Consider the following 27,920-nt stretch of genomic DNA (forward strand, 5'->3'; position numbering starts at 1 on the left):
GAATTATAACAGAGCTATGTAAACACTGTGCGGTCCAGACAATATCACTTTAATGATTATAATCTAGGCATTAATAAGTTGGTTTTTTTGTTTGTGTCTCTTTGAGACAGGGTTTCAGTATGCAGTTCAGGATGGTCTGCAACTCAGAGAAATCCTCCTGCCTCAGCCTCCCAAGTGCTGGGGTTACAGGTGTGTGCCACCACACACCCAGCTGACATTAATAACTTGGACAGTGCATCTATAAACAAGTACATTCTACTTTAAATGGCAGTCTATTAAAAGATAACAAATTTAGGTAACAGTTTCTTTATGTCATTTACTATCTTGCAATCAGATAAAGACAACTGAGTAGAAAGTTATTTTATACTAAAATGGGAATTTAGATGTATTTTTAGAGTTAAAATTCTCATGGTTCTAATATAATAATATCATGATATGCTAAAATGTTGCACTGCCGTTGATCTCAAATTTTCCCTGTAAAGCTTTATAACTATATTTTAACATCTTACAGAAATCTGACATCTAAGATAACCATGTTTGGTAAAGAAATAACAGTTCTCTGGCCATATTTTATATTTTGAAGTGCTTGATATTCACACAATCATGATAGTTCAACCTACTTCTCCCACTTCAATACTACTATAACTGATCTCCTGGGTATTCCACAACTGAGGCTTAAAGATCAAAGCTAAAAAATCCAATTAGGCTAAGAGAACAGCCAACATTTTGGCCCTGGCCCTCCAAGGTCAACAACGACTGAGGATATGGATGCTAAAAAGATCCTACCACGCGGGTGAGTCACCCAACCTCCCAAGCAGAAAGATCGTCAGATCTGAGAGGTCAGGAGTCAACCAATGTATATTGTGCTAAAAGGAGGGTTATCAATAAGGGAAATGTCTCCCATGCTTCCAAGAGAAGCCACCTGGTCAAGCAAGGACTCATCCTGTGAGACTCATGACTCATCCTAGCAGAGGACACTGACAGAGGAGCTAAGAGGCTCTACACGTGGTCCTAAAAGTAACTCCTGAAGAGCATTAACGGACCTTGATATAGACACAGGTTAATTTTGATTGACATGTCTCACTTTAACTTGGTCTTAAACACCCAGCAGGAAAGTATAACCACAAAGATACATAAAAGAATAATAGTAATATAGGCTAGATATGAAAGGAAGGGCTCCAATTACTACCTTGGTCCTGCTGCAAGTCTCCAGCTATGTATCTTATTACTATTATGGTTCAATGAGGCTAGGAAGACATAGAGGCAGCTATAGAATCTCAGCAAGAATCTTTAAATTCCTTAGCTGAAATTGTCCTTCAAAACCGCAGAGGTCTCCATCCTCTTATGGCTGTGTGCTAGTAAATGAAACCTGTTGTCTTTGGATAAATAACACGAGGTAAAAGAAGACCTTAAGACAATACAAAAGCTATTAAAGATAACCTCCATGAGCAGGCAGGTCTAAGACCCAGCTAGTTATGATTTCTACTCCAATTTCTTAAAAAACACTGTCTAAACTTGGTTCTTTCTCTTATTCATCCCAATCTGTCTTTCACTCTGCTTCCTATGCTTGAGCCATGCATTAAAATGTTTCTTCTTGCCTAAAGGCTGTCAAACTCCAAATGGTCATGCAGATGGAACTAATGATAAATGTGCCAGACCCCTTTTACTGAAGTCCACTAGATCAACCCTCTGAAGACAGTCTATGACTGCTGAACTCCAACATGACTTCCATCAAATGCTCCTTAGATCAGCTTTCTGAAAAAAATCCCAGACTGCTGTCTTCCCTACACCAACCTTTCTCAGCTTGAAAAAGCCAGATTTGGTCTTTGACCCTTTTTCCTTAATGGCAGTTAAGGATACTTCTTCAGAGAGGAGAAATGTAAAGAGTAGTTTATTTAGCTTATGAATAAGGCACCTAACTAGGGAAAGAACCTGAGGTAAGAGCTGGGTGAGCAACCACATTGATAAGAACTAAAATAAGAATAGAGTGAACTAAGTCTTTGGACCAAGAATGAACTTCTTTGGGGAATATGGGGTGCAGCCCACTCTCTACTAAAGGGAGGTACAGCCCCTCCCTACTAAGCTTCTGAGCTCTGAGGAACTTAAAATGCAAAACTGTCAGTTTTCTCTAAAATCCCAGTTTCTTTTAAACACTAATGTTGAAGAACTAAATTAGAAGCCTGAATTCCCATTGGTCATTTTGAATCCACAGAGCTACCTGTCATAGGTGGCCACTAAACAAATGAGCAATTCCTGTCCTCTGCTTATCTATAATTAGCTCAGGATCGAGAGGCCATGTGGTCACCAACTCAAGACCCCTCCTAGAAAACCCAGGAGTTAGTCTTATTTCCAATAAAACTCCCCTCACCTCCAAAAAAATGTTGTCTAGTGATCTATAAATCAGATGCCAACTGATTAGTTTGCAGATGGGAATATATGCCTCCCAGGTTTCCCCTCACTTCTCTATTACTCCCTGTCCTTGGGAGCCCTCACCCTATCTTTTAGACACCCACTGCTATCTCCACAATCTCTAGGTCTAGTCTCAATCTCCTGTTTGAGCTTCAGACTCACATATTTTCCCACCTCTGGGAACCTCTGCATGGCTACCCACTGATCCTAGAAATTCAGAATGTTCAAACTGAGCTTGTCATGCAGAAACATGTCATCAAGAGAAAGCACAGATTGCCTGTGTTCAGATTCCAGTTCTGTCACCTTCTTGCTCTAAACCTCAGGCAAGTTGCTTAACTCATCTTTGTTTCAGTTTCCTCATCAGGAAAATGAAGATGATAATCTCACAGGATTGTTTTGTGAATTAAAATGAGTTTCCTGGTACACTGTAAAAGCTATCAATTATTAGCCGCTATTATTAAGTATTATTTTCCTCAGTTCCCTGTCAACTGAATTCAACACATTTTAGAGACAGGTAACATCATCCACGTAGTTGTCAAACTAAAAAGCCAAATGCCACTGTGGACATTCCCTCGCTGCCCCTCCTGTTCACATGCTTTCCTTTGTCTTCCCAAAGCCTGATCTATACAACTTTGCAGTTAACTTGCTCTCCAAACTACCGTTTGTTGGACCACTGCTTTTCTAAGCCTGCCTCACAGCGTCAGCCTGTGCTGAAACCAAAGTAATCATCCTAAAATCCATAACCTGACTCCTACTTTCACCTGCACTTTATATTCCTTATACCCCAAACTCCTTCTACTCCCCAGCTTCCTCCCGTAGTGAATGGGGGACCCCCTGGCTCTACTCAAGTCAGACACCTCTCTCCAGAAATGCTCAGTCTTCCTGGTCTCTGAAGAGCCTGTTGCTTCCATACCCTTCAGCTGTGATTTCAGATCTGGCCTCCCTCAACATTATTTCAAGAATCTTTAATTGGCCTACTTACCCCCACCTCACCTCCCCGCCTACTTTCTAAGAGGCTTCCAGAGTGATGTTAACTGTGAAACAGCACATCACCACCATGGAAATCATTCATGACCCTCAGGACAAAAATCCAAGCTCTTTAACATGATTTTCTTTCAGGACTGGCTTGGTCTCACGACTCTCCAGTCCTGGTTCCATCCTCCTTTCCCACAGCCAGATTTTCAAACTCTCTTCCTAGAAGCTTTTGCTAGAGCTGAATTCAACAGACATGATGTGCCTCTGCAGATTTTGTGGCTGTCCAGTGAGCCATGAACTCCTCATGAGGGCCTGCATAACACTGGACAAGCAACAAGCTAGGTCTGTGGAAAGAGTAAGTAGAACTAAGGACACAAGAGGCGCCCTGACATGCTACCACGTAGACTGGCACAGCTCTCTCGGCTCCTGCAGCCATCCAAAACTGCATACACTCAGCCCTCATTACCACACTGCCTTGGTAACATGAAGTATTTCATAACAGGATAATTACGGGGTTTAAAAATATTTAAATAGTTTTGACACATAGCAAACATTCAATTCCTTTGGCCAGTAATTATTGCATGCCAACTATGTGTTACCCAAGAATTTGGGCTGTAGGGATACATTGTATTTTCACCCACTCTAAGACTGTCATTTTTAGAGGCTTATCATTTACTGGAAATGCAATTTAAAAAGAAAAATACTACCAATTAAACCAGGACACACTGCCAATTACAAGATATATCCAGGTTTTCTGAGTACTAATTTGTGGGAAAATATGCACCTTAGATTCAATGAAAAAGCAGTGATAGAAGATATGGGCATGGTGGCACACACTTGTAATCCCAGCACTGAGAAGGCTGAGGCAGGAGGATCGATGTGAATTCAAGGCCAGCCAAGGCTACCTAGGGAGTTCAAGGCCAATTAGAATTACACAGCTGTCTGTTGAGACACTGTCTCAAAAAACAAAACAAAAAACCCAAACAAAAAAGAAGAGATAAGGAATCTATCTTCATGTAGCTTCTTTCTTAGCCAGGGGACCTGATAATTAATATACAATGACAGATTATGATAAATACTAAATGGAAAAATAACACAGGGAAAAGGGATACAGAGTGAAAGAAGCTGCTGGGATAGCTGGGGAAGGCCCTCCGGGAAATGATACAGGCAGGGACTTGAATTAAGATACAAGTTGTGGATAAGCAATGTTCCAGTAGAGGCTATATCAAATGCAAAAGATCTGAGCAAGGAATGTCTGGTGGGTTCAAAGACATGCAAGACAAGTACAGTATATAGGTGGAGCACAGTCCAGACCTGGGCAGCCAACCTCCTCAAGCCTAGGGGTGTTTCCCAGGTGAAAGTAGGTATCCTTGGTCTAGTTAGGTGACCACAGAGGATGGGAAAGGTAAGAAAAGTAGTGTAACATTTATCAGGATGGAGAGTATAGAGCCAGATCACCTAATTTGGTGGGCTTTTTGTTTTTTTGTGGTTTTTTTTTCGGTCTTTTTGAGACAGGGTCTCACTATGCAGTTCAGACTGGCCTTGAGCTCACTTTGTAGCCCAGGCTGGTCTCGAACTTGCAATGATCCTCCTGCCTCAGCCTCCTGAGTGCTGGGATTACAGATGTGCACCAGCACACCTGGCTAGATCACCTAGTTTTGAATTCTCATTCTGCCACTTACAAGCCGTGTAAACTTGAACAAATTATCTATTTTTTCTGAGCCTTAGTTTGCTCAGTTATAAAAAGGACACAGTAAAAGTACTTATTTACAAGTTGATTTTGAAGATTAAAAGAGGTAACACTTGCCAATCAAGACACTAATGATTAGTTATTGCTACCTTTTACCCTAGTCATCTATCTACCTACCTATGAATCTATGAGACATAGGTTTGTTTGGGCTGACCTTGAACTCACAAGCCCAGGCAGGCCTCAAACTCATGGCGATCCTCCTAGTTTGGCCTCCCAAGGAGTGAGACTATAGGTGCCCATCATTACACTTAGCGGTCATTTTAAAAACTGTATCAAGGTAAGGAATAAATTAATTTAATTGAGCCTTAAAATATAAGACTACTTTTTTAGATTACAAGATGGTAGCCATACCATTAGAGAAATAAACTTTTTGTTATATGTATATACACATTTACATTAGTTTGTTTTTCGATTACGGATTAGTAACCTTGTTTTGGGAAATTTCATGCATGCATATAACATAACTTGTTCATCTTCAATCCTTTTATCCCATTCTACTATTCCTTTTCTCTCCCCTAATTCTCTTCCCTATCTCCAAATGTCTATCTTCGGGTTTCCTACCAATTCTCCTTTACTTATATTTTAGGTTTTTCATACAGGGGGAAGCATGTGATATTTAACTGAGTCTGGCCTAGGGGAAATAAATATTTTATGACTCTGAACTTGCCTTTTTCAAAGTTACTTTTTAAAATAACGGGTTATCCTCCTATAAATTGTTTTGCAGTGTCCTTTATGGACTTAAATCCCGTTTAGTCACTTATAAGACAGATAAAAACGAGTTTGCATTGCTAAGAAGTATTATACCTACCATACAGCCTTTTTATTAAATGGCATTACTATATGTATTATGTTAATACCAAATGAATTTCCTGAATATAAGAGCCACATACAAGTTCCAGGTTTTTTCCGTGGCTAAAAAGATGTTGGTGCACAAGGAAGGCCAGTTTTTTGTTCACTCAGATCATATATTTTGTAGTATTCCAAGTCAAGATGTCTCACACGAAGAGCCAGTCCTATATATAACTTGAAACTTGAGATTACCTCATGAGTGTGAGTGAACCGTGTTCCCAAGAGGTTCTTACCTTCCAAGCACTCCCTGGGTAATGAGTCACGTTCCCAGAAAGCATTTAACTCTGTGGAGATGTACTTATGTAAAAGGAGCACTGCAATTTTTAGGTTTTTAGCATTTAATGTTGTAAGGAGTAAAAATAAGGTGAAATGAGAAATCATCAAAATTGTATTGAGCAACTGTATTGAGGAATTGTGTCAATCTCTAGAAATTCAATAGTAATCAAGATAGCGTCCTTGACTTCAGGGATGTATGAAGTTTTACCTCAAGCAATAGTTTGGAATGGTAGCTCAAAAACACATCTTGATGCAATTCACTTGGCAATTCTGAAGGGAAAAAACGCACATTTCCTTTTTCTTTTCAAGGGATGCTGAGAAGAGCAGCTGTGGATTCACAGGTTTTTGACAGTTTAAACCCTGACTTACTAGTACTGTGTGGCACAGAACAACGGAAGCTGGAACAATCATCCTCATCTGTACAATGTGTAAAGTCAGAGGAATATTAAATGAGAGAAAATGTACATAACTGCTGCTCTGTAGAGGGTAGCCAGTATTATGAGCATCATCAGGTTACAACAGGTTTTTTCCCCCGCCATTAGCTGTCAGTTATTGAGCTTCTGGTATGAACAAGGGGAAAATTTAAATGTTTTTACCCTGGGTACACTACATACTTTATGTTTAACAACCTTATACAAATGCTCAACTTACAGTGGGGTCACATACCAAGAAATGCACCATAAGTTGAACACATCGTAAGTCAAAACTGCTTTTAATACAGTATTCTGGAGAGTATGGGTTTACCCTTGTGAACACAGGGACTGACTGCTTCCCTTGCCTAGCACCTATCCTATGGCGTATTTTGAGCTCAAGGTGGGGGATCAAAATTCAAACTCTGAAGCACAGTTTCTACTGAATGCCTATCGTTTTCACAATATCCTAAAGTAAAAAACACCTAAGTTGGGGACTGTTTGTACAGTGAACTGTAGATTTCAGCTCCAGACATGGTCCAAGTATTCCACTGGTTGGCTGTAGTTAAATACAGTGTAGCTCAACTAACTTCAGCCACCTACACCTACGGTACTGGCGAACGCGGGTGGGAGGGGCCCGTTTGGGTTCAGGGCAAAGGCCTCATTGCAGGGCTGGGCCAGAAACAACTCTATTGAGGAAAGCCATTTTTCCCATGAGGTTTTGAGATGGGGAGCTGAGGAGTGGCAGGTGAGGAGAGGCCTCGCTAGCTAGAACTGCAGAACCAGTGCAGCGACAGAGGCAGTGGAGGCGGTGGCAGGTGCTGCTGTTAACCCATTTTCTGCTTGCTATCCGAGCAACCACCAGAATCATAAAGATGAAATGATCCCTAAACCCACCGATTTGGATAAACCGCCTAAACCGCTTTTGCAAAATTTGGTGTCTACGTGCACTTCTCTGGCAAGAGGGTCTGTATTTCTCACTACACTCTCTAGAGTCCAAGCCGGGAAACACCGCATTCGCTGTTACCGCCCAGCTTTCTCACTCGCTACATCAAGAAACTGAGGCGCAGAGGAAAAAGCAGTTGCCTCAAGTCAAACAACAGGGACACCAAAAGCGAAGGCAATTCAATTCCAATTCTGGCCTCTCGTCCACGGCCTCCTTAATTCCCACACGTCGTCGCTTCTATCCCGGCCCCGGAAGATTCCCCAGGAGGAGAGGGCTGAGCTCTGAGCCTAGGCGCTGCCCAGGCTGTCCAGATCCCAGCATCAAGCTCTGCCAAGCGCCCGAAGGGTCTCGGTGGGCACTAAAACTCCCGCACCCCGCCTCACCCCGGCGAAATCCAGTTGCCTCGGCGACTCCACGTGGCGAACAGGGTACCAGGAGACCCGGGCTAAGCGGAGGCGGATCTGCGACTGCGAAGAATACCACCCACTCACCTGACAGAAGAGGAAGCAGGCACGCCCCAAATGCCGGTTTCAACCCCAGGAGGAGGGAAAAGGGAGCGCAAAGAATAACAGGAAATGACATCAGGCGCACGTGCTTCGGAGTGGGGCGGGGCCTGGGCGTCCCAGAGGCGCGGTCAGCGCTCTGCGCCTGCGCAACCGCCGCCTGCCGGGCTGCGGAGTCACTGTTGTGGGAGGAGCATGAGTAGGAGGCGGGGCGCGTGCCTGAGTGACGCAGGCGCAGTGCGAGTTCACAGGCGCGGGCCGCCCCCCGCGGGTTTGGATCCGGGTCAGTCCGGCGCGGCGGTCGGGGAGAGACGGTCTGAACTGACGGGATTGGGTCGCCGGAGTGCCCCAGCTGCGAGGAGGTAGGTGCCCTGACGCAATAAGGAGAGACAGCTGCTTCGCGTTCGGGCCTCAGGCTCGGGCTCGGGCGCGGGAGGCTTCCCTCGGGCCCGCCCGCTCTCGTCGCGTCGTCGTCTCCCGGCGCCGACTGCCTGGGCCGGCCTGAGCCTGGGCCTTTCGCGGCCCCTCGTCCGCCGTGGCCTGGACCTGCGCGAGCTCGGCGCTCTCGCCGCTTCCCGCCTTCCTGCCCGCCCGCGGCCCCCGCCCGGCGCCTCTGCGCTCTCCCGCCCAGCCGTCGCTTCCCCTTTCCGACCTCCTCGGCCGTCCTTTGCCCCTTCCCGCCTTTTCCCGCTCCTCTGCGGTCCGCATTCTCGTGGGCCGCCCCCTCGCCCGGCTCCGGTCCCCCGCGCTTGCGCCTCCGCCCTGCTCGGGCCGCTCGTTTTGGCTCGAGGAGTCTGTTGAGAGCAGCTTTCCAGCCGGAGACCGGGCGGCCTTGGCTCGGCGCTCCCAGCCCACCCGGCCCTGCCCATTCATTCTCCCCATCCTGTTCAACCGCCGCGGACCCGGATTCCGGTTGAAAAGAATTAACTGGGAGCCGTGCGACTGCAGTTGCGTGCGGAGAGGTGCGCGTGTGTTTCTGTCCTGGGGGCCTGGTCTTGTGGAGAGTTGTTGGACAGGGTTTTCTCCCTCAGGCCCCACACTTCCTGCGGTCTGGGAAAGTTTCGAAAGCTTTTAAGGTCGTGATGACCAACTCGTGCGGGTCCCGCGGTGTTTGTTCTCGGGTCCTGGAAATGGGGAGTTAGGCTGGAGATTGACGGAGGTCTTGGTTAAAATGCAGAGGTGTAAACAAGATTGTGATACATGCTGTTTGGTCGAAGAAAACAAGGAATTTCCCCTTTGATGGAGGAACTTCCATGAAATTTATCTGTCGTTTTTAAAAGTTTGGGGGGAAATCCGAGGCGGTTTACTTCTGATAAATCCTTACAAGTTTGCTATCTTTGGGGATTGTCCATGAAGTCACTTCTGTGAAAACGGCAGAAATGTCTCCCTCAAATTTAATACTAATGAAGAAGGGCAAACCAGTTGTATTTGTAGCACAGAGCTAGTTGTATAACTCTTGGCTGTGAGTAAATGGGAAACTAAGAATACAGAGAAGCATAAATAAACCTAATTACAAACATGTTCTGGTCTAGCTCTTAAGAGCATGCCTGGGACGCCTTGCTCTGAGTTAGAGTAACCGAAGAAAAAGGTGAAGATTTAAAATGCTGGAAATTCGAGAATAGTTTAGACAGGACTTCGTTGCTAAAGTTTTAATCTGTATCTAGATTTTTATTTTGGTCGGTCTTGGTTTTTAGATGATAGTCTTTTAGTATGTCAACAAGAATGTTAAGTTTATATTAACACCTAAAATGGTCACCTGCTCAGCTATTAAGTCAGCACTGTATAATTAAAAGTTATTTATCTACATGCACAGCATCTTAGCGTAGTGTTATATTGTAAGTTACTAGAGGACAGGAAAGATGTTCTAGTCTTTAGAGAGTGGAGATCCCAGGCCCCCTGTGTGTCAAGTTCACCCGTCTATGCCTAGCAGTCCTATGTGTAGCATCCAGTCTAATGCCAAGGACATGCATGGTAGGACTTATATAAATATTTGTGGAAGGGATGAATTTTTGCCTGTACAATTTAGGAGTATATACTTAGATGTTATGTGTAGTTAAATACTGACTGATTTCTACCGAAGCCCAAAAGAGGGTTTGTGTGGGGTCTTGGGGGTTGAAGAGACTGGCCTAGATAATGTACTAATTCTCTAAGGGCCCACAGGCTGCCTTTGGTCATAAAGTGACTGAGAACTATAGCTCAAACTTTTAGTCCTGGCAGCAGGAGGAATTTATTTACAACCTTTGGTAGCACCCTTTTAGATGCTATGGAGGGTTCAGATATATTTAGATACTGTGGAACTTAAGAATATGTGAGCATTGCGCACTGCCCCCCACGGTAGTAAAGGACATTGTGTATTTGGGAGGATCCCACTCTAAATTGAGAATTAGAGCCGGGCGTGGTGGCGCACGCCTGTAATCCCAGCCCTTGGGAAGCTGAGGCAGGAGGATCGTAATGAGTTCGAGACCAGCCTGGGCTACAAAGTGAGCTCAAGGCCAGCCTGAACTGCATAGTGAGACCCTGTCTCAAAAAAGACAAAAAAAGAAAAGAAAAAAAAAGAGAATTAGAGATCAGTCAAATACGGAATTATATGGATGTTTCCTTCATACTTTTGTACTGGTTAAATAAACCGTCAAATATATATGGAGAGTGTGTTTATATTTTTTGTCTCCTGAAATTGAGGTGGAAGCTAGCTACTCTTTTGAGACTGTTTTCAGTTTTCGCCAGAGAGATTTGTCTAAAATACCTTAATTTCTACACATAAAGAAGTGAATGAGTAAAAAGAGTCTTGATTCCTTACTGCTCTATGCCACTGCTTTGTGACGCTTTGTGGTTTCGTTTGGTGTATTATGACACTTGACCTTTAGAATGGTAGAGATCTAACAATAACATTTAATTCACCCCTGGGAAATGACCAGATAAGGAATCAGAGAGAATACTAGGATTGGTAGAGAGGCTTTGTGCCTCGGGTGGGGGTGGGGTGGGGTCGGGGATATCAGGTTAGAAATAAGAGGTAGATACATCCAAATTCTTTTCAAAACTTTTTTTCTTTCTGGATACTGCTTTACGTTTTTGTTGTTTTTCAAGATTTGGTACTAACTTTGGGAGACTAGATTTCAAGAGTTTATTGGCAGACTTGTTTTGGTTGGGCTTCCATCCCTCTTTTTTTGTCTACCTATACAAATCAAGATAAAAGAAATGGAGAACTTGGGTTAATCGAACTAGTTAAAAGGAGATTATTTAAAGGCACTGTAGCCAGATGTGGTGCCACATACATGTAATCCCAGCACTTGGGAGACTGAGGCAGGAGGATTGCTGTGAGTTCAAGGCCAGAGGCCAGCCTGAACTACATAGTGAGACCCTGTTTCACAAAACCAACAAGAAAAAAAAGGCACTGCTATAGAACAGTAGTTTGTTTTTTACTTCCTGCTTTTTTAGCCTTTGACTAAAGAAAAGTTCTATCTTTAGCTTTTTGAGTTGCCAGTATAGTTCATTTATTTTTTTATTCAATAATATTTAAAGCTACCTAACAAAAGTATCAAGTTATAAGTAGAATATGGAATGATCAGTAATCACTGATTTAAGTTTCTAATCCATTTTACAATGATAATGTCTTGTTCTCAAATATGTCTGCATGCATATTAATATCTGGGTCAAGATTGCTTTAGGGAAATGGCTATCGTGTGACATGAAGTTATACTTAACTGGAATTGTTACGGTTAAACCAGAGAAGTAGCATTTTAAAACATTAAAGTGCTTTTGCTTCAACTTTTCTCTCATTTTTCTGATGTAAAGATCAGTTTGTCCATAGATATCTACAACTGTGGTGATTTTACACGAAACCTTGCTTAAAAAGTACAGTAAAACATAGTTTTGTTTTGTTTTGTTTTGTTTTTAATTAGTTTTGAGATAGGGTCTCACTATGTAGTCCAGACTGCCCTCAAACTCCTAATCCTGCCTCAGCCTTGCCTCCCAAGTGCTGGCATTGCAGGTGTATGCCACCACCACAGCTACATTTAAAGTGATCTAGTTTTGAAAACTGTGTACTAGGGTGTTGGTATCAAGCATCTGGACAATTTAAATTCTGTTGTAATGCATAAACATTTTCTATAGTAATGGTATCAGTAATGTAGATGGGGTTTTTTGTTTTGTTTTTGGTAGTGCTAGAAATTGAACCCCGGACCCTGTATATTAGGAAAGTGCTATGCCATTGAGCTACATCTCCAAGAATATAGATTTTTTTAAATAAAGGATGTACTTCTGATGCTACTTCTTTTCATTTTTCTCATCTTATTTTTATCTTTAAAAGAAATTTTTTTTATTTTTTAGTATTAACGGGAACATCTATAGTAGTGTAAAAACTTTCACAATGAAATCCGAAGCCAAGGATGGAGAGGAGGAGAGTCTACAAACTGCTTTCAAGAAATTAAGAGTGGATGCCTCAGGGTAATTAAATATGTAATATATTATTTGAAGTTGTTTACTAGATTTAACTGGTTCTTTTCCTTTAGTGAGCTTCTCATCTTTATATTCCTGATCATTCACAGATATAAATGCTAATAGTGTGAGATTCTACCAAATTCTGCACAACATCATTTTACTTTAAAAAGAAACCTTTCTGTTAAATTTGAAAGCAGCAGCTCATTTGTACTCTTAAGGTTGAGCGTTTTGGTTTTCTTTAGCTTTGTGGAGGTAACCCACTTCAAAGATTGTGAAGCAGTATGCATCAGGGATGACCTCATACTTCTCAAGGGAATCAGAGTATTTTTCACCAAAAGTGAATTGGTCCAATAAAAATCTATGAAGACATTGTTGATTTCATGGTTTCTGCTTGCTGAGTCTATCACTATGGAAACCTTTATTCAGTAGGGTTCTGTCACTGAGATCAATAATCTTGGACCCTTTGGTCAAACTAATTAGAGCACCTGCAGACCAGCTGCTGTCTGAATGTTAATATTTCACCCTTTGCAAAATGTTCTTTGCAAGCCTTTTCTTGCCCCAGTTCGTCACCCCAGCCAGAAGAAATCTCACAATTTCATTGGATATAAGAATTTTTATTTTTATGAATGGAAACCAAACACTGGAACCTGACTAGAAGTCTCTACAACAAGTAGTAATTATAATCACTGACATTTGTTATTCACTGGGCCCTCAATACTAGCTATCTGCCTACTGCTAGCACTATTTTTGACCTAACAAATGAGGTTTATGTTAATAGATTTGCACTTTACTGTAGATGTTAAAAAGTTGACAATTGCTTCCATGATACTTTGAAAAGGTAACATTTTTCCATTGTTTTCTCCAGTGAAAACAGTGGCAGGTTTCCCCCTTGCCATTTCTGTCAATACTTTGATAAGCTATTTGGTGAAATGGAAATGAAGCAGAAAAGTAGATCTAGATTGTGTTTGAAGTGTATTCTTTTGTGATTTCTGATAAACAAGTAACTTTAAAAAGCAGGAAAATACTATGAATACGCACACAGGTCTAAATACAAGCCTCTTAGTTTGTTAACTTAATGTAAGTAATTCTTGATAAACAGATTTCTTTGCTGATATTGTAAGAAATTTGAATGTAAAATTAAACCATTTTAGTGCTACTAAAAACTACTTGGTCCATTATAAAGTATCTTCAAAGTACCTGTACAATACATGGGTGAAAATTGTATATTTGTAGTATGTGATCCACCTCGGAGCAAAATTACAGAAGGAGAAAGAGCCCTGGAGGACATTGGAAAAAGCCAAGTAAGAACAGAAAGGGTGCATCTTTAGCATGACTAAGCAGAGTAAGACTTGTATAGTGCACCTACATTTGTAGTTTCGTTTTGTTGCTAATTCATAAATGGACTTCTGAGGGACTGACTCATAAAATGAACCAAGCCTTGCCAAGAATTTAGCATGATCCTGCTCAACAGGTTTTGATTCCTAAGGTGTTTGTCTTACCAGGACAAATATCTATATATTCATTAGAAAACAACATAATCCTTTATATTTGACTAAAATAATACATGTATTTTAGAGAAAAATTAACAAAAACAAAAAAAGGATAAACAGTTAAAGGTCATTAACCATAATGTATTTTATTATCTATACATACCATATATTTTTTTTAGATGAGATTGTAACATATGTATAGGTATTACATGTTGTTTTCTCCTGAAATTATAAGCATGCTCTCTTATCATTAAAAGTTCTTACGTATAAGTAATTTTTAACAGATTCTCATATAGATGTGTATTTATGTAATACAGTTTTTTTTTTCTTGGATATTTAGGATATTGCCAGTTACTTTTTACTTTGTTATGTTTCAGTGAACATCTTTTTAATTTAGATGAATTTTTTTCTAAAAGATTTTTATTAGTATCATAGCATGTGCAGTAGGAGCCAGGTGTACTTTTGTGTATGTGTTGTATTGGTGTATGTCTTTCTATGTATTAAATCTGGAAGAATTTAGATCAAAATATGAATATTGGTAGTTTCCAGGTTGTAAGATTATGGATAGTTCTGTTTTTCTTTTATTAATGCTCTTTACTGGAAACTGTATTACCTGTATACTTCTAGACTAAAGATTTAACTCTGAATATTTACATTTATTAATTTGCTAAAATTAGAATATTTTTGAAAGTTGTATACTATTTAAATATGTACTCATTTTAAAGTTGGATTGAACTCCTAAAGGTTTTGCTCTTAAACTTAGTTCCCACAGCTCTTATTTGCCTATATAAAATAAATGGTCAGTGTCGTTAGCATTCTGTCTGAAAGTGAGGCCTGATCTGCCCCAGATAAACAGCCTAAAAGTCTATTTATATCTTGTTGCTGTCTATACTTAAGAGTCATTCTTTGGCTTGTGATTTTGCAACCGTGGGCTTTACGAATCTTCTAAATTTAGGTTAGGAGGAAAATTTATACTAAAATCTGATGCATTTTTGAGAACTATAAATTATTAAAAATAAAGATACTGCTAAAAGTGATATTTGAGTTAGAGCAATATGTTCTCATTTACAATTTTCTATAACAGTAAACTTGTAGGGGCAGGGGTATAGCTCAGTGGCTTAAGCGCTTGCCTGGCAAGCCTGAGGTCATGAGTTCAATTCCCGGTACCAAAAAAACAAAAATGCCAGATAAATTTTTGCCAGGCGTCATGGCACACTGCTGTAATCCCCAGCACTCGGGAGGCTGAGGCAAGAGGATTGTTGCAAGTTCGAGACGAGCCTGGGCTGCAAAGTGAGCTCAAGGCCAGCCTGAACTGCATAGTGAGACCGTCTCAAAAAAAAAAGGAAAAAAAACCAGTAAACTTGTGTTCTTGTCTTCAGGTCCATTGCATCACTGTCTGTTGGAGAAGGCACAAGTGTTAGAGCGTCAGTCAGAGCAGCAGTAGATGATACCAAACCTAAAACTACATGTCCCTCTAAAGACAGCTGGCATGGGTAAGAGCTTCTTATTGATATTATTTTTATCCCAGTACCTTAAAATACTATTAGATTATTTTCTTGAGCATCTAGGAAAAAAAAAAAAAGAGTATGCCATGATATAGAACCCAACATATAGCAATTAAGAGAAGGACTCATTCTTCTCACTCATAAATTTGCTGAGACTTTATGGCTGGTTCAGTGTCAGTTCTATAAATGTGTGTATATTTGAGAAGAATGCTTCTTCTTTAACTGTTCTTGAGTTGTGTATTCCTTCAGACTTTTAAATTTGGTGTATGAGGCTGAGCGTGGCTGCATATCCTTGTAATCTCAGCTACTCACCAGGATGATGGCCCCAGCAGAATGAGGCCAAAAAAGGCAATTTACAGAGATCTTTTCTCAGAATTCAAAAGGGCAAAGGGCTTCAGAGGTAGAACCCTTGACTAGCATGAATGAGGTCCTGGGTTCAATCTCTCGTAACACAAAAGTGGGGAGGGGATATTTGGGTTTATAGGGTGAAACTTTGAAAGTTTGTTTCTTTTTTTGGTCACTGACCTGTTAGTAATTGGGAAACATGTTGAAATCTCCTGCACAGGAATGAGTTTGTCTGCTTTACTCTTAAGTTTTTGCTTTATGTATTTTGGGATTATTTTATTAAGTTCATTCAAGTTTAGAATATTCCTGAGGAATTGGAACTTTTATTATGTAGTTTTTATAAAACCATTACAGTGGTACCTCAGTTTATGAATTTAATATATCATTTTTGGGGAAGATAGCTGTGTTTGTGTTTCGGGGGGAAGATGACTGTGGTAATGTTTGTCACCTAGTAGGGAGTTTGCAAATGGAAGCAAAATTTTGCCAAATGCTTTTGTTTATAAACTGAATTGTTGCAAACAGAAGCATTTGTAAACTGAGGTATTACAGTATATGGTTTTTGTCTGGAATTAATATAGCTAATCCAGTTTTCTTTTAGTGTTTGCATGGTACGTCTTTTGCTATTTCAACCATTCTGTGCTTTTAAATTTTAGATGTGTCTTATGTAAATAATATCGCTTGGTTCTGTTTTGTTCCGTTTTATTCAGTCTGATCACTGGGATCTGCTTAGCTGTTGAGTGCTTTACATTTATTTTGATTATTGGTGTTATTTGGACTTCACTGTTTTACTTTGTTTTGTTCTTTTTCCTTTTGTTCCTTTTTCTTTTAACCTTCCTTGCTCTCTTTAAAAAAATTACTTGAAATGTTTTATTTACTTTTTCCCCTCTGCCATTTTTCCTTATACTGGTTTAGAAATTGTATATTGATTCTATTCATTCTTTTAGTAGTTGGCCTTGAAATTTTACTGTGTATGTGAGAGGGAGGGAGCGAGTGAGCGAACAAGCCAGGGATTGAACCTAGGACCTTAAACAGAGCTGCATCCCTATCCCCCCTCCCTTTTTTAATTTCAAGACTTCCTGAGTTACTTAGGTGAGCTTGAGCCTGATCCTCTTGCCTTACCCTTCCAGAGTGCTGCTTTTAATAAAAACCACTCCCAGGTGTGAAGGTGATCTAGCTGTGACATCTGCTCCCCCCATTGATTGCCAGGGTTGATTCAGCTGATCTAGCTGGCTAGAGATGTGTCCTTTTCCTTCCTCTTGCTTCCTGTATGTCCTTCCCAAAGCTGCATACTTCATTGAAAAGGACAACTACCCTCAATGGAGGAGGACCATTTTCTCGGTGAGGGTACACAAGTAGCTGTGCTTCCCTCCTAAAACCTCCAAACAAGCTCTCAGAAAACTTCCAACTTGACGTATGCTTTTAGCAAAAACAAAAGTTAATATTACAAACCTCTTCTTTAGAACTCTTTTGTTCTGATTGCATGGCTTCCATGGTGTAGTTGCCCGATATTTCATTTCTGTTACTTTTAATATCAGAAATTAGGCTTTATTGCTATTAAGCAGTGTTTATTTATATTTATCTACATACTTAAAAGTTTCTCTGCTCATTATTCTTACATCCTCAACCTTTCATGTAGTATGTATCCTCTTTCTTTATTAAAATAGTTCCTTTAGTGAATAATCTTTTATATTAAACAGGCTTTCCACATCACGTAATCCACATACAGTACATGTCAGCAGTGTCCCTAGAGCTGCTGGTGCAGTCCAGTTGTAGAGCACTTCCTAGTGATATAGGGGAAAGAAATAACTCGCAACCTGCTATATGTCAGATACATCAAGTTCCCTGAAATCAAAGAATGAATTCTAAGGAATGGCGGAGATTAAGAGTAGGAAAATTTATGGGAAGAGATAGGAGAGGACCCAAAAGTGGGATGCTACAGAGCCCTTTTCTGAGAGAGTTACAGAACAAAATCAGAAGGTGAGTATAAAGTGGGCCAAACTATAACAACCAATAAGATTATAAGCATAGCTGCTGAGCTAATATTGATCTAGTAGGAACAAGGGCATATAGGTGACATCATTAACCTTGGTCAATAATCTATAGTCTTGGTTTTAGTAGTCTTAGTCTTAGTGGATAGAAGATGGCCCATCCCTAATGAGATAATGGTCTGTTTATATGGGAAATATCAAAAGAGTGGTGCCAACCTCAATTTCTGTTTATCTGGACCTTGTGCTTGCCAGGCAGGCGCTGTGCTGCTGAGCTATACCCCCAGCTCCAATGGCTTTAATCTTTAGATAGGCCTCCGACAACAGTTTTGATGTGTTCCTATCTTTTGTGCTAACTCCCTTGAAGGGCTATCCTTGTTGACTGCCTATAATATCTCTATCTAATTTAGCTGTCTATAATACTAGCATATACAAGGTTTGATTCTCAGCATGGCAAAACAAATAGTGCCTCCTGGAGTTATATGATACTGTAGCAGGAAAAATAACTTCCAAACTGTTAGATGTCAGATGCTCAGAGTTTATTGTCTCACAGCATCAAGAAAGTTATGAGCCAAAGGAAGGAGGCTGGAGAATTTAACTAGAAATAAGAGTAGCTCTTGGATTTTCTGAGTAGAGTGGGTGGGCAGGGCTGCATGGCTTCTCAGTACAGGGCTAATTTTAGATAAACAGCACAGGAATTGCTCAGTTGTTTAGAACCAGATCACAGGTGGCTTTGTGGATTTAAAATGACAAATTGGGCTGGGTGTGGTGACAGATACCTGTAATCCCATCCTGGGCTGTATAGTGAGTTCAAGGCCAGCCTCAACTACATAACAAGACCCCTGTCTGAAAAAAGCTAAAAAAGTAAACAACCAATTGGAACTCGGGCTTCTACACCAGTTCAACAGGTAGGTAGCTGGGGGATTTTAGAGAAAAAAAATTGGTTATTTTGCATTTTAAATTCATCAGAACTCAGTTCAGTAGGGAGGGGCTGTATCTCCCTTTAGTATGGAGGGGCTGTATTCCTTGTTACCTGAGGAAGTTTGCTATTAAATTCCTCAGAAAGCAGGGGCAGCCAGGTGTGGTGGCACACACCTCAGTCCCTATACAGGGAGGGTGAGGCTGGAGGATCCCTGGGAATTTAAGGCCAGTCTGGCCTACAAAGTGAGTTGGGGCCAGCCTGAACTGCACAACAAAACCCTGTCTCAAAAAGACAAAAAAAAAAAAAAAAAAAATGGAACCTCCGGAGCTTAGTAGAGTGTCCACAACTCTTTAGTAGGGAGTGGGTTGCATCCCATATTGCCCAAGGAAGTTCATTCTCTGCCCAAAGTGAACTACTGTTACTTTTCTTTTTAAGTTTTTTTGAGATAAGCCTTAGGTAATTCAGGCTGTCCTTGAACTCACTATGTTTCCTAGCCTGGACTCAGGTGATCTTCCTACCTCAGTCTCCTGAGTGCTGGGAGCTACCACCCCTAGCTTTTCAGTATCTAGTCTTATTTTAATTCTTTTATCAGTACAGTTGGTCACTCAGCTCTATTTCAGACCCTTCCTTAGCTAGCTGCTTTACTCATAAGTTAATTAAATAAACTATTTTCTACAGTTCATGTTTCATGTCCTATTAGTAAATACACTTTTTTTGGTCATTTTGGTCTTGTAGTTTTTTCTTCTTCCTCTTCCTCCTCCTCCCCTGCCCCTCCCCTTCCTCCTCCCCTCTCTCCCCTTCTTTTGTTTTTTTGGTTTTTTGGGGTTTTTTTTTTTGGCAGTACGGGGGGATTGAACCCAGGGCCTTCACACTGTGTTTTTTATTTTGAGACAGTGTCTTCACTAAGTTGCCAAAGCTGAGCTTGAACTGATGAGGCTTTTGCCTCTTAAAAGTACGAGGAATTACAGATAGGTACCACTATACCTGGCTTCATCTTTGTTTTTTTAAAGATAGACTTGATATAACTGATATCACACTTCTAGATTGGCAATATTTTCTTTAGCACTTGAAGATCTATTCATTGTCTGTTTAATTGTGTTGGTCTTAGAAGACTTACCATGAATTTACTTTTCTGGAAATCTATCTTATCAGTGCTTTTAAGATCTATTTTGTTTTTTATATTCTACAGTTTCTTCACCATACTAAGATGTGGATTTCTTTTTATTTATCCTTTTCCAGGTTTCCTGTATCTGTAGATTCTCACTGATCAATTCAGATAATTTTTCAGCCATTATCTTCAAAAAACTCACTTGTGCTTCATTGAGACTCTAGACTTACTCACTATTCTGTTACTCTTGGCTGCTTTTACGTTTTTTCTAAATCCTTCTCTCTACTATCTTTTAAGTCAGGGGCGAATAGGCTATTTTTTAAAAGGATTGCATAGTAAATATTTTAGATTTTAGAGACCAAAAGACAAAGTGCAAAGATATTTCATAGGTCCTTATTTATATAAGGGAGAAAACTGCTGTTCCTTGTGGTGGGCCCTGCTAGCTAAGATACACACTTGGAGTTCAGTTGCTGAATGAGTCTCAGGATGAAATAGCCGGGGGGAGAGAGCTTGGTGGAATGGGTAGATCAGGTTGTATGCTAGTGCGCTAGCTCCTTGAGAACCAGATTGCAGCATACCCTTCTGTCTTCCAGATATCCTGGCATTAGTTGGAGTCTTGAATTGAGATTCTAACTCTTGATGCCCAGCAAGTGGTGCCAACATGTAAGTGGTTGCCACTCTGGGCCCTGGACAGTGGCATGGCATGTCCATTGGCTGGAAAGCAGGCAAGGGGGAATGGAAGGGAGAAGAGGCCTGGATCCCAGATTGGTCTCCATAACTCTTCGTGATAGACCATTGGAGCAGTGTCTGAAAGCTGTACAGAAATAGGTTGGGGTGCTCAGGGTGTAGCTTAGTGGTACAGCATGTGCTTAGCATAGGCAGGGCCCTCAGTTTAATCCCTAACACCCCTCCCCAAACCAAGTAGAGGGACCAGATCTGACCCACAAGCAGCTGTTTGCAGATATGTGTTATAAATCAGATTTATCTTCCAGTTCAGTAATTCTTAGCTCTCTGTATTCTATTTAGGCTGTCCATTTAGTTTAATTCAAAATACAATTTTTTTTATTCATTTTGTAGTACTAAATATTGAACCCAGGGCCTTCACCCTAAGCTACATCCCCAGCCTTTTTTATTTTGAGATAATGTCTTCCTAAGTTGTACAGGCTTGCCTTGAACTCATGATCCTCCTGCCTCAACCTCCAGGGTAGCTAGGTATACAGACATATTTAACTATGCCCAGCTAATTTTAGTTTCTTTTATTTAAATGTTTTATAATTAGTTATATACTGTATCTAATTCCTAATATGTGAAGTCTAAATCCTTTTTTGTTTGTTGGCTGTTACCAATGATAAATTAATCATAAATCTGATACTGGCAAAATGGCTATTCATAGCATTAGCTTACCCTGTACTGCAGTTACATTCAGGCTTAGAATGCATTAGGCTTTACAGCAACAGTGTGTATCTGCAGGGTTCTTCTTCCACACCCCACTGGTCAAAGGATCTCAGTCCCAGGATGAGAGACCAGGCAAGTATTTCATACCAGATATTGTGCTCAAGTTACTCAGTTTTCTTTCTTGTTTTTATAGCTTCTAATAAGGGGGTATTGAAGTTTTTAGACACTAAACAAACAGGCAGCTTGCAAATGGAGGCAGGTACATGTCTTCGGGGGCAGTTTGTGACGTTAAACTTACAAAGCTGAGGGGTGGTACTTTTCCAACTATCATGAGGAATCTATTGGGAAGGCTGTGTATCCCAACATCTTATTTTGTATATTTTTTCTTGTGTATTTTTCTCTTTCAGGTCTACAAGGAAGTCTTCCCGAGGAGCCGTGAGAACCCAGCGTCGTCGACGTTCTAAGTCTCCTGTCCTTCATCCTCCAAAGTTCATACATTGCAGTACAATAGCATCTCCTTCCAGCAGTCAGCTCAAGCATAAAAGCCAGACTGACACACCTGATGGCAGCAACGGGCTGGGAGTTTCAACCCCTAAAGAGTTCAGTGTGGGAGAATGCTCTACTTCTCTTGATGCTAATCATACAGGGGCAGTTGTTGAGCCTTTGGGAACTTCGGTTCCCAGGCTCCCATTGGAAATTAAGACCGAAGACTCCTCTGATGCTACCCAAGTCTCTCAAGCAACTCTCAAGGCCAATGATCTCTCTGACTTTCGATCTGTTTCCAAGTTAAACCAGGGCAAGCAGTGTGCCTGTGTAGGCAAGGAGTGCCAGTGTAAAAGGTGGCATGACATGGAAGTGTATTCCTTTTCAGGCTTGCAGAATGTCCCTCCCCTGGTCCCAGAACGAATTTCCACACTAGAGGACTATTCTCAGTCGCTGCACACGAGAACTCTGTCTGGCTCTCCCCGCTCCTGCTCTGAGCAAGCTCGAGTCTATGTGGATGATGTGACCATTGAGGACCTATCAGGCTACATGGAGTATTACTTGTATATTCCCAAGAAAATGTCTCACATGGCAGAAATGATGTACACTTGATAGCCAGAAGCTAATTTGTGTGCTTTAAACCAATGAAGGGTTGTCAAAGAGATTTAGTTAATGGCAGACTTTGTGGCCACTTTGTGAGAAGACATCTCTTTCTGCTCACTGTGCTTGCAATAAAAACTTTTCTTGGCATCTTAATTAAACTTCATTCTTTAAATTTACTTTCTGAGTTCTTACATACCCAGGCAAGCAGATTAGAGAAAATGCCTCTCATCTAGAAGTGTTCCTGGGGGATGAAGAAACAATTACTGGAGACCGGCAGCAGTGGGTTTTAATGATTAAGGCTTTGTAAAACAGGAATTTTTTGAGATCTGTTTAAGATTTGGTAGCCAAGGAAAATCAAATGTAGTTTTATGACTGGGTCAAACATTTGTCATGTTGTAGTTGCCAGCTCAGAATATTAGAACTTGTAAGACTGATTTGAACCATCTCTGATTTAACGTGGAATTGGTGGTATTAAAAGTATTTTATGTTAAGCTGGAGATCTGAGGTTTAGATTCAGTTTGAATAAACTAGCTGGCCTCCCTGTGGTGTTTGAGAGTCACTGACCATCACTAAATAAACCCCTGCTGGTGCTTTTCCTCCTGAGACATGCTGTGCAGTTTCTCAAATAAAGCGGTGTCAGTTGGAAGGAGGAAGTATAGTATTTGAAACTACATGCATCTTGTCCCTCTCTGACATTTTTATTTAAGGCCTATTTCTTGTGATCGGTTGTAGTCTATGTCTCATACCTCAGTTTCAAATGCTGTAAATGTTTATTAGCTCTTTGAACTGCACAGACTCAAGAGAATTTTTTTACATGCTGTATCCTACTGCATTTCTAGTCAGCCCTCCCTAAATGCCCTCCAAAGTTTGTTTTTAAAAAAGTGCTTATTTCAGCTGGAGGATGAGTTCTTAGCCTTAGCTTTTTCAGGTGGTTGCAACATGAATGTTGTATATGCCACATAATTTGTATTTTAATTCACACCATCCTAAGCATGCCCACAAAATTCAGTGAAAATATCTAGGCATGTTAACATAATAGTAATAGAAAATTTGTCTTGTTAAGATTATGAAATAAGCCCTTAGTATTTGCTGAAACATCTCATTGACTGCATAGTTGATTCGTGACTGGGGTCACTGGTGATTTATACTTGGGACAGGTAGGAAGTGTGGAAGACCCTTCTAGATGCTTGGTTTCTTTTTCTTTTGTCTTTGAGACAGGGTTTCACTATGCAGTTCAGCTGGCCTGGAACTCATTTTGTAGCCCAGGCTGGCCTGGAACTCGCAGTGATCCGGGTGCTGGGATTATAGGTGTGTACCACGGGCCCCTTGCTAGTTTCTAGTATGGATCTAGAAGCACCTGAAGGCTGTGGTAAGAGCAAAAGGGAGCAAAAAGCCATCATGGCCCTAAAAACTGTAATTGACAGATTTTTTTGTGGTGATGGTACACTACTTTGTATGTAAAAGGCAACAATTCTCTAACTTTTCTTTACACTTAAAATTCAGCATTCCAGAGACTTTACATGGAGTATAGCTCAGTATTTGCCAGATTAGAAATTATAGCTAAGAAATTTACAAAACAGGAATAACTGGTTATAAGCTAACAAATAACATTTTAAAATGAAAAGTAGCTTTTCTGAAACAAATATTAAATGGGAAGGGTGACATTGTTTTACATTTTTGCAAGTGTCTGTTAAGGTTTGGTGTCAGAAGAAATACTTGTATCTGCTCCTGCATTGACTCAGGATATCACATCATCTCCAGCAGACTCCATTGTACACTTAGAATGAACAATGTCTTGGTGCCATGAAATTAGTTGACCCTGTCAGATTTCTTAAAAGGGCCTCAGAACTCCCGGGGGTTCCTAGACCACCCTCTCAATTATCAGAGTCCATTTAAGCTGATTGAAAAGCTACTACCCTATCCGTACCTCCACAACTAGCATTCTCTGTCTTTTTTTATACTGGAGAGTTACTTGTAATTAAGTAATGAGCTACTTGATTCAAATACAATTTAGAACAGTTAAGTCAGTAAGCCCTTGTCTGGTAATTAGTATATATTGAGAAAAATCACCAGAGAATGAAAAGAGGTACTATCCTTTAATACGAAGTCATTAGGGTGTACGGATTGAAAAGATCAAAGTTCCAATGACCTAGTAACCTGCTGAAGAAATCTACTAGGATGAAAGTTTAGACATTCCAGGTTTGTGGAGATACATTGTAGGTTACTAATATCCCACTCAAATTTTTATCAAAAGGTAAAATTCTCAGACCAAACTGGGCCAACTTAAATATTAATATCTCATTAGAACATTTGACTTTCATTTGTGGATGTGATTTACTTTTGATGCATTGTACAAAATGGACTCAGTTTGTGGACTGAGGGATTGTTTAAATTATACTCATGTTCTGAAGGGTGCTATCCTGAGTTCTACCTGCTTTTAGTTCACTCTTCAGTGAACATACATCCTCTCATTCAAATCTCTCTGGAGTGTGCGCATTACACCAGGCACACTAGGTACCAGCAATAGAAAAGTAAGCAGAGCAATATTCCTGTCAGTGGAGAAAGGTGATGGGCATACAAGTAGTAGGGGGAAGGACTAGAAGATAGGGTAGGGGCCTGGGGCTTCTATTTTATTTGACGCTTCTGTCATCAGAGAATCTTCTGATAAGGTGGCTTCTGAGCAGAGATCTGGAGGAAGTGAGGGAGTGAGCTGCGTGGACCTCTGGGGGAGTGCAATTTTGGCAGAAGGAAACAAAAAAATTACAGTTAACAGTTGTGGTCAGAAGGGTACTGGTGGGACCAGACGTGGAGGGCCTGGTCGGGGGTTTTAAGGGCTTTGGCTCTTAAGAGTGAGCTAAAGAGCTAATTAGGGAGTGAGCAAGGAAGAGAGACTAGACTTTTTGAGAAAAGATGTTGCTATAAGACAAGATCTGGCCTTGAACTCACTACGTAGACAAGGCTGGCCTCGAACTTCCTTTCCTCCTGCCTCAGCCTCCCTAGTGCTGAGTGTAGACAGAGGAGGGAAGTAGAGCTGTTGGGAGGCTTGCTTTGGACCAGGCAGTGGCTTTTGGTGGCTGGACGCTTAGTGCAGGAACCATTATGTATTTGGGAATTATTTTGAAGGTAGAGCTGAAGGGATTTACTGGTGGGTTGGATACAAGGTGTGAGAAAGGAATTAAGGATGACACCAAAGCTTTTAAGAAGCTGGGAGTTATTGGGAGGGGAAATGAGTTTAGTTGTGTTCTGTCACATCTGAGATGCTTATGATATATGTAGAGCTGTTGAGCACATGGTTGGATAATGACATACCAGGGAGACCAATATATGAGCCATCAGGACGTGAATGTTTTTAAAGCCCTGATATGGAAGATCACCAAGGCAGTGAAGTCACTGCCTAGAAGTTGGAGGAGGTCAGTGGCGGCCTGCAGCTGGAGTCCTGGCTACTCAGGAAGCTGAGGCAGGAGGATACTTGAGGCAGGAGGATACTTGAGCTCATGAGTTCAAGGCCAGCCTGGACAACATAGTAACAGCTTGTTTGGAAAAATGAAGCCAGAGGACTAAGCTCTGGACATTTCTGAGGTACAGAGTTCATGCACTGAGAAGGAACCAGTGAGACAAGGGCAGAACCACGGGAGAGTCCGTCCTAGAAATCAATCGAGAAAGTCTTTCCGGAAGGGAGTCCTCTGCTGCTTAGGCTGCTGACAGAGGCGGTGTCCACTGTGTGCAGACAGGGAAGCCAGGCTCCACCCAAGAGGAGGTGCTGTGTGTTCTTTGGGAAGAAGAAAATTCCTGCCTCAAGTGATTCAGGATTCGGGGAAGGAGCCAGCCTGTGGGGTCTGAACCAGCTGAACCAACCAGGAGACGAAAGTCCCTGGGAAGCCCTGGCTTCCTCAGCTAGGCTCAGGGGCTCGGAACTTAGGCAGACCTGGGCACAGTCGTCTTCTGCTCGGGACTCTCTGTTCCTTCTCCTTGGGGTCCCCGGGAAGCAGCGCCGCTTAAAATGTCAAGGAGGTAACAGCGGGAGGAAGTGAATACCTCTGACCAAAACAGAACCAGAGAGTGAAAAAACAGCCCGGGAAGAAGAGAGAGTGTGAAAACTACCTTTCAACACTATTTAAACTTCAATTCAGCTTTAGTAAATTCCATTTTGTTACAAGAACTATTTTTCTAAAGACAATCTGTTGTAATGCACATATGGCCACAAGAGGGCCCCCTTTCCCAGAAATGCCAAGATTAGGGACAGGACGGAATAAGTGATGATTTTGTCCGCTGCGCTGGTAATGCCAGGGCCAAATTTAGCAATCTGAATTTCACCTAAATGTTTACAAAAATCAGTTGGTAATGAGGGGTGGAGCTTGGATTTGAACACATATCTAACTCCAAAACTGACACAGCGGTTGTGTTTTGTCACGTCTGAGATGCTTATGATATATGTAGAGCTGTTGAGCACATGGTTGGATAATGACCAATATCCAATATTCTGAGCCCCTGAGCCTAGCTGAGAAAGCCGGGGCTTCCCAGGGACTTTCGTCTCCTGGTTGGTTCCATTCAGATCCAAATGGATCTGCAATTTATAAATGCTATTAAGAAACTCGCGTTATTTGAAAACTTAAGTAGTTTTTAACTAGGGACAAGATTTATCTGGGGAGCTTTGAGAAAGGATGCAATGACCCAGGTCCCCTCCCAGGACAGTCTGATCACATAGCTCTGGAATCTGTTTAGGTTTTTACATTCTCTGGAGGAGACTCATGTGTACATACCCGGAGGGATCCTTCACACGGAGCTGCTTTGGATGAATGGCGGCTACATTTACTTGGCCGGAGCTGTTCCAGAGGTCACACTTGGCCTTAGAACACCACTGCGGGGCTTGGCCTGGCCCTTAGTCACAGTGGGTAGAGAACTGAGGAGATTCACACTCCCTTCTAGTTGGAACGCTCTTCCATCTTCCCTTGACAGCAATTTGTCGCTCCAAATCATCAGGGGGCAGGGAGAATGCAGAGCCCCCTGGAGGCAGCACTGAGGTGTCCTTCGAGGTGATTCTTGGGGAGCAAACTGTTGTCCTGGCCAAGGGCCAGGCTGCTGGGTTGGATGACCACCTTTATTCACTGTTACTTGCTTTGAGGAGACTGAAGTTTCCTCCAGGTGGTGAAATGCAGACTCCGAAGCGGCTCTTCAAGGTACAGGGCTGTGTACATGAAGAACCAAGTCCTAAGAACTGGTAATCAGTGGGGTAGAAAGGGGAGAACATTTTCTGCCCGGTTCTGAAATAAGAACGAACGTTTTGCTGGGACTTTATGTGGCCTCATCGCCATGGGATTTAGAAGTAAGTCAGATATGTTTGAAGTCAGATAATAGTCTAATGACTCTAGTCTCTGGTGGCTTCGCTTTTTTTTTGGTGATTTCTACCCCAACCCATCTACCCCTCCTCTCTCTCTGTCTGTCTCTCTTTCTCTCTCTGTCTCTTTCTGTCTTTCTCTTACACACACACACACACACACACACACACACACACACACAGAGCTTCCTAAC

The 27,920-nt window shown here is 41.5% G+C and overlaps 2 protein-coding genes across 7 annotated transcripts in view; one reads left to right on the forward strand and one right to left on the reverse strand.

Moving 5' to 3' along the window:
* Gdap1l1 (ganglioside induced differentiation associated protein 1-like 1) overlaps window positions 1–8,185 on the reverse strand; it is a 51,584-nt gene extending 43,399 nt beyond the window's left edge. Inside the window, exon 1 of one of the 2 annotated variants that reach the window (XR_262337.2) lies at window positions 8,107–8,185. The gene's annotated coding sequence lies outside the window, so the exon portion shown is untranslated. The remainder of the gene's footprint in view (window positions 1–8,106) is intronic. The other variant, XR_262334.2, reaches the window with a different exon arrangement.
* On the forward strand, window positions 8,176–22,563 carry Oser1 (oxidative stress responsive serine-rich 1). Of its 5 annotated transcripts, none has more exons than XM_005392486.2 (4): window positions 8,258–8,480; window positions 12,445–12,561; window positions 15,425–15,538; window positions 21,713–22,563. In XM_005392486.2, exons 1-4 carry the CDS (start codon window positions 8,314–8,316, stop codon window positions 22,398–22,400), a joined length of 1,086 nt encoding a protein of 361 aa, XP_005392543.2. In that variant the 5' UTR covers window positions 8,258–8,313; the 3' UTR covers window positions 22,401–22,563. The 5 variants fall into 5 exon arrangements, with proteins under 5 accessions (XP_013373738.1, XP_013373739.1, XP_005392543.2 ...); XM_005392487.2 differs by lacking the exon at window positions 8,258–8,480 and adding an exon at window positions 8,730–9,080 and having other exon boundaries at window positions 21,713–22,549; XM_005392488.2 differs by lacking the exon at window positions 8,258–8,480 and adding an exon at window positions 11,072–11,128.
* Window positions 22,564–27,920: the final 5,357 nt, after the last annotated feature.

Source organism: Chinchilla lanigera, unplaced genomic scaffold, assembly GCF_000276665.1.
Source record: "Chinchilla lanigera isolate Chin_1 unplaced genomic scaffold, ChiLan1.0 scaffold00044, whole genome shotgun sequence".
Taxonomy (NCBI): domain Eukaryota; kingdom Metazoa; phylum Chordata; class Mammalia; order Rodentia; family Chinchillidae; genus Chinchilla; species Chinchilla lanigera.

Coding starts and splice junctions, on each gene's coding strand:
- Oser1 (XM_013518284.1), top strand. CDS start 8,191: ATGACATCAGGCGCACGTGCTTCGGAGTGGGGCGGGGCCTGGGCGTCC. Junction 8,481..15,424: donor AGTGCCCCAGCTGCGAGGAG/GTAGGTGCCCTG, acceptor TCTTGTCTTCAG/GTCCATTGCATCACTGTCTG. Junction 15,539..21,712: donor TCTAAAGACAGCTGGCATGG/GTAAGAGCTTCT, acceptor TTTCTCTTTCAG/GTCTACAAGGAAGTCTTCCC.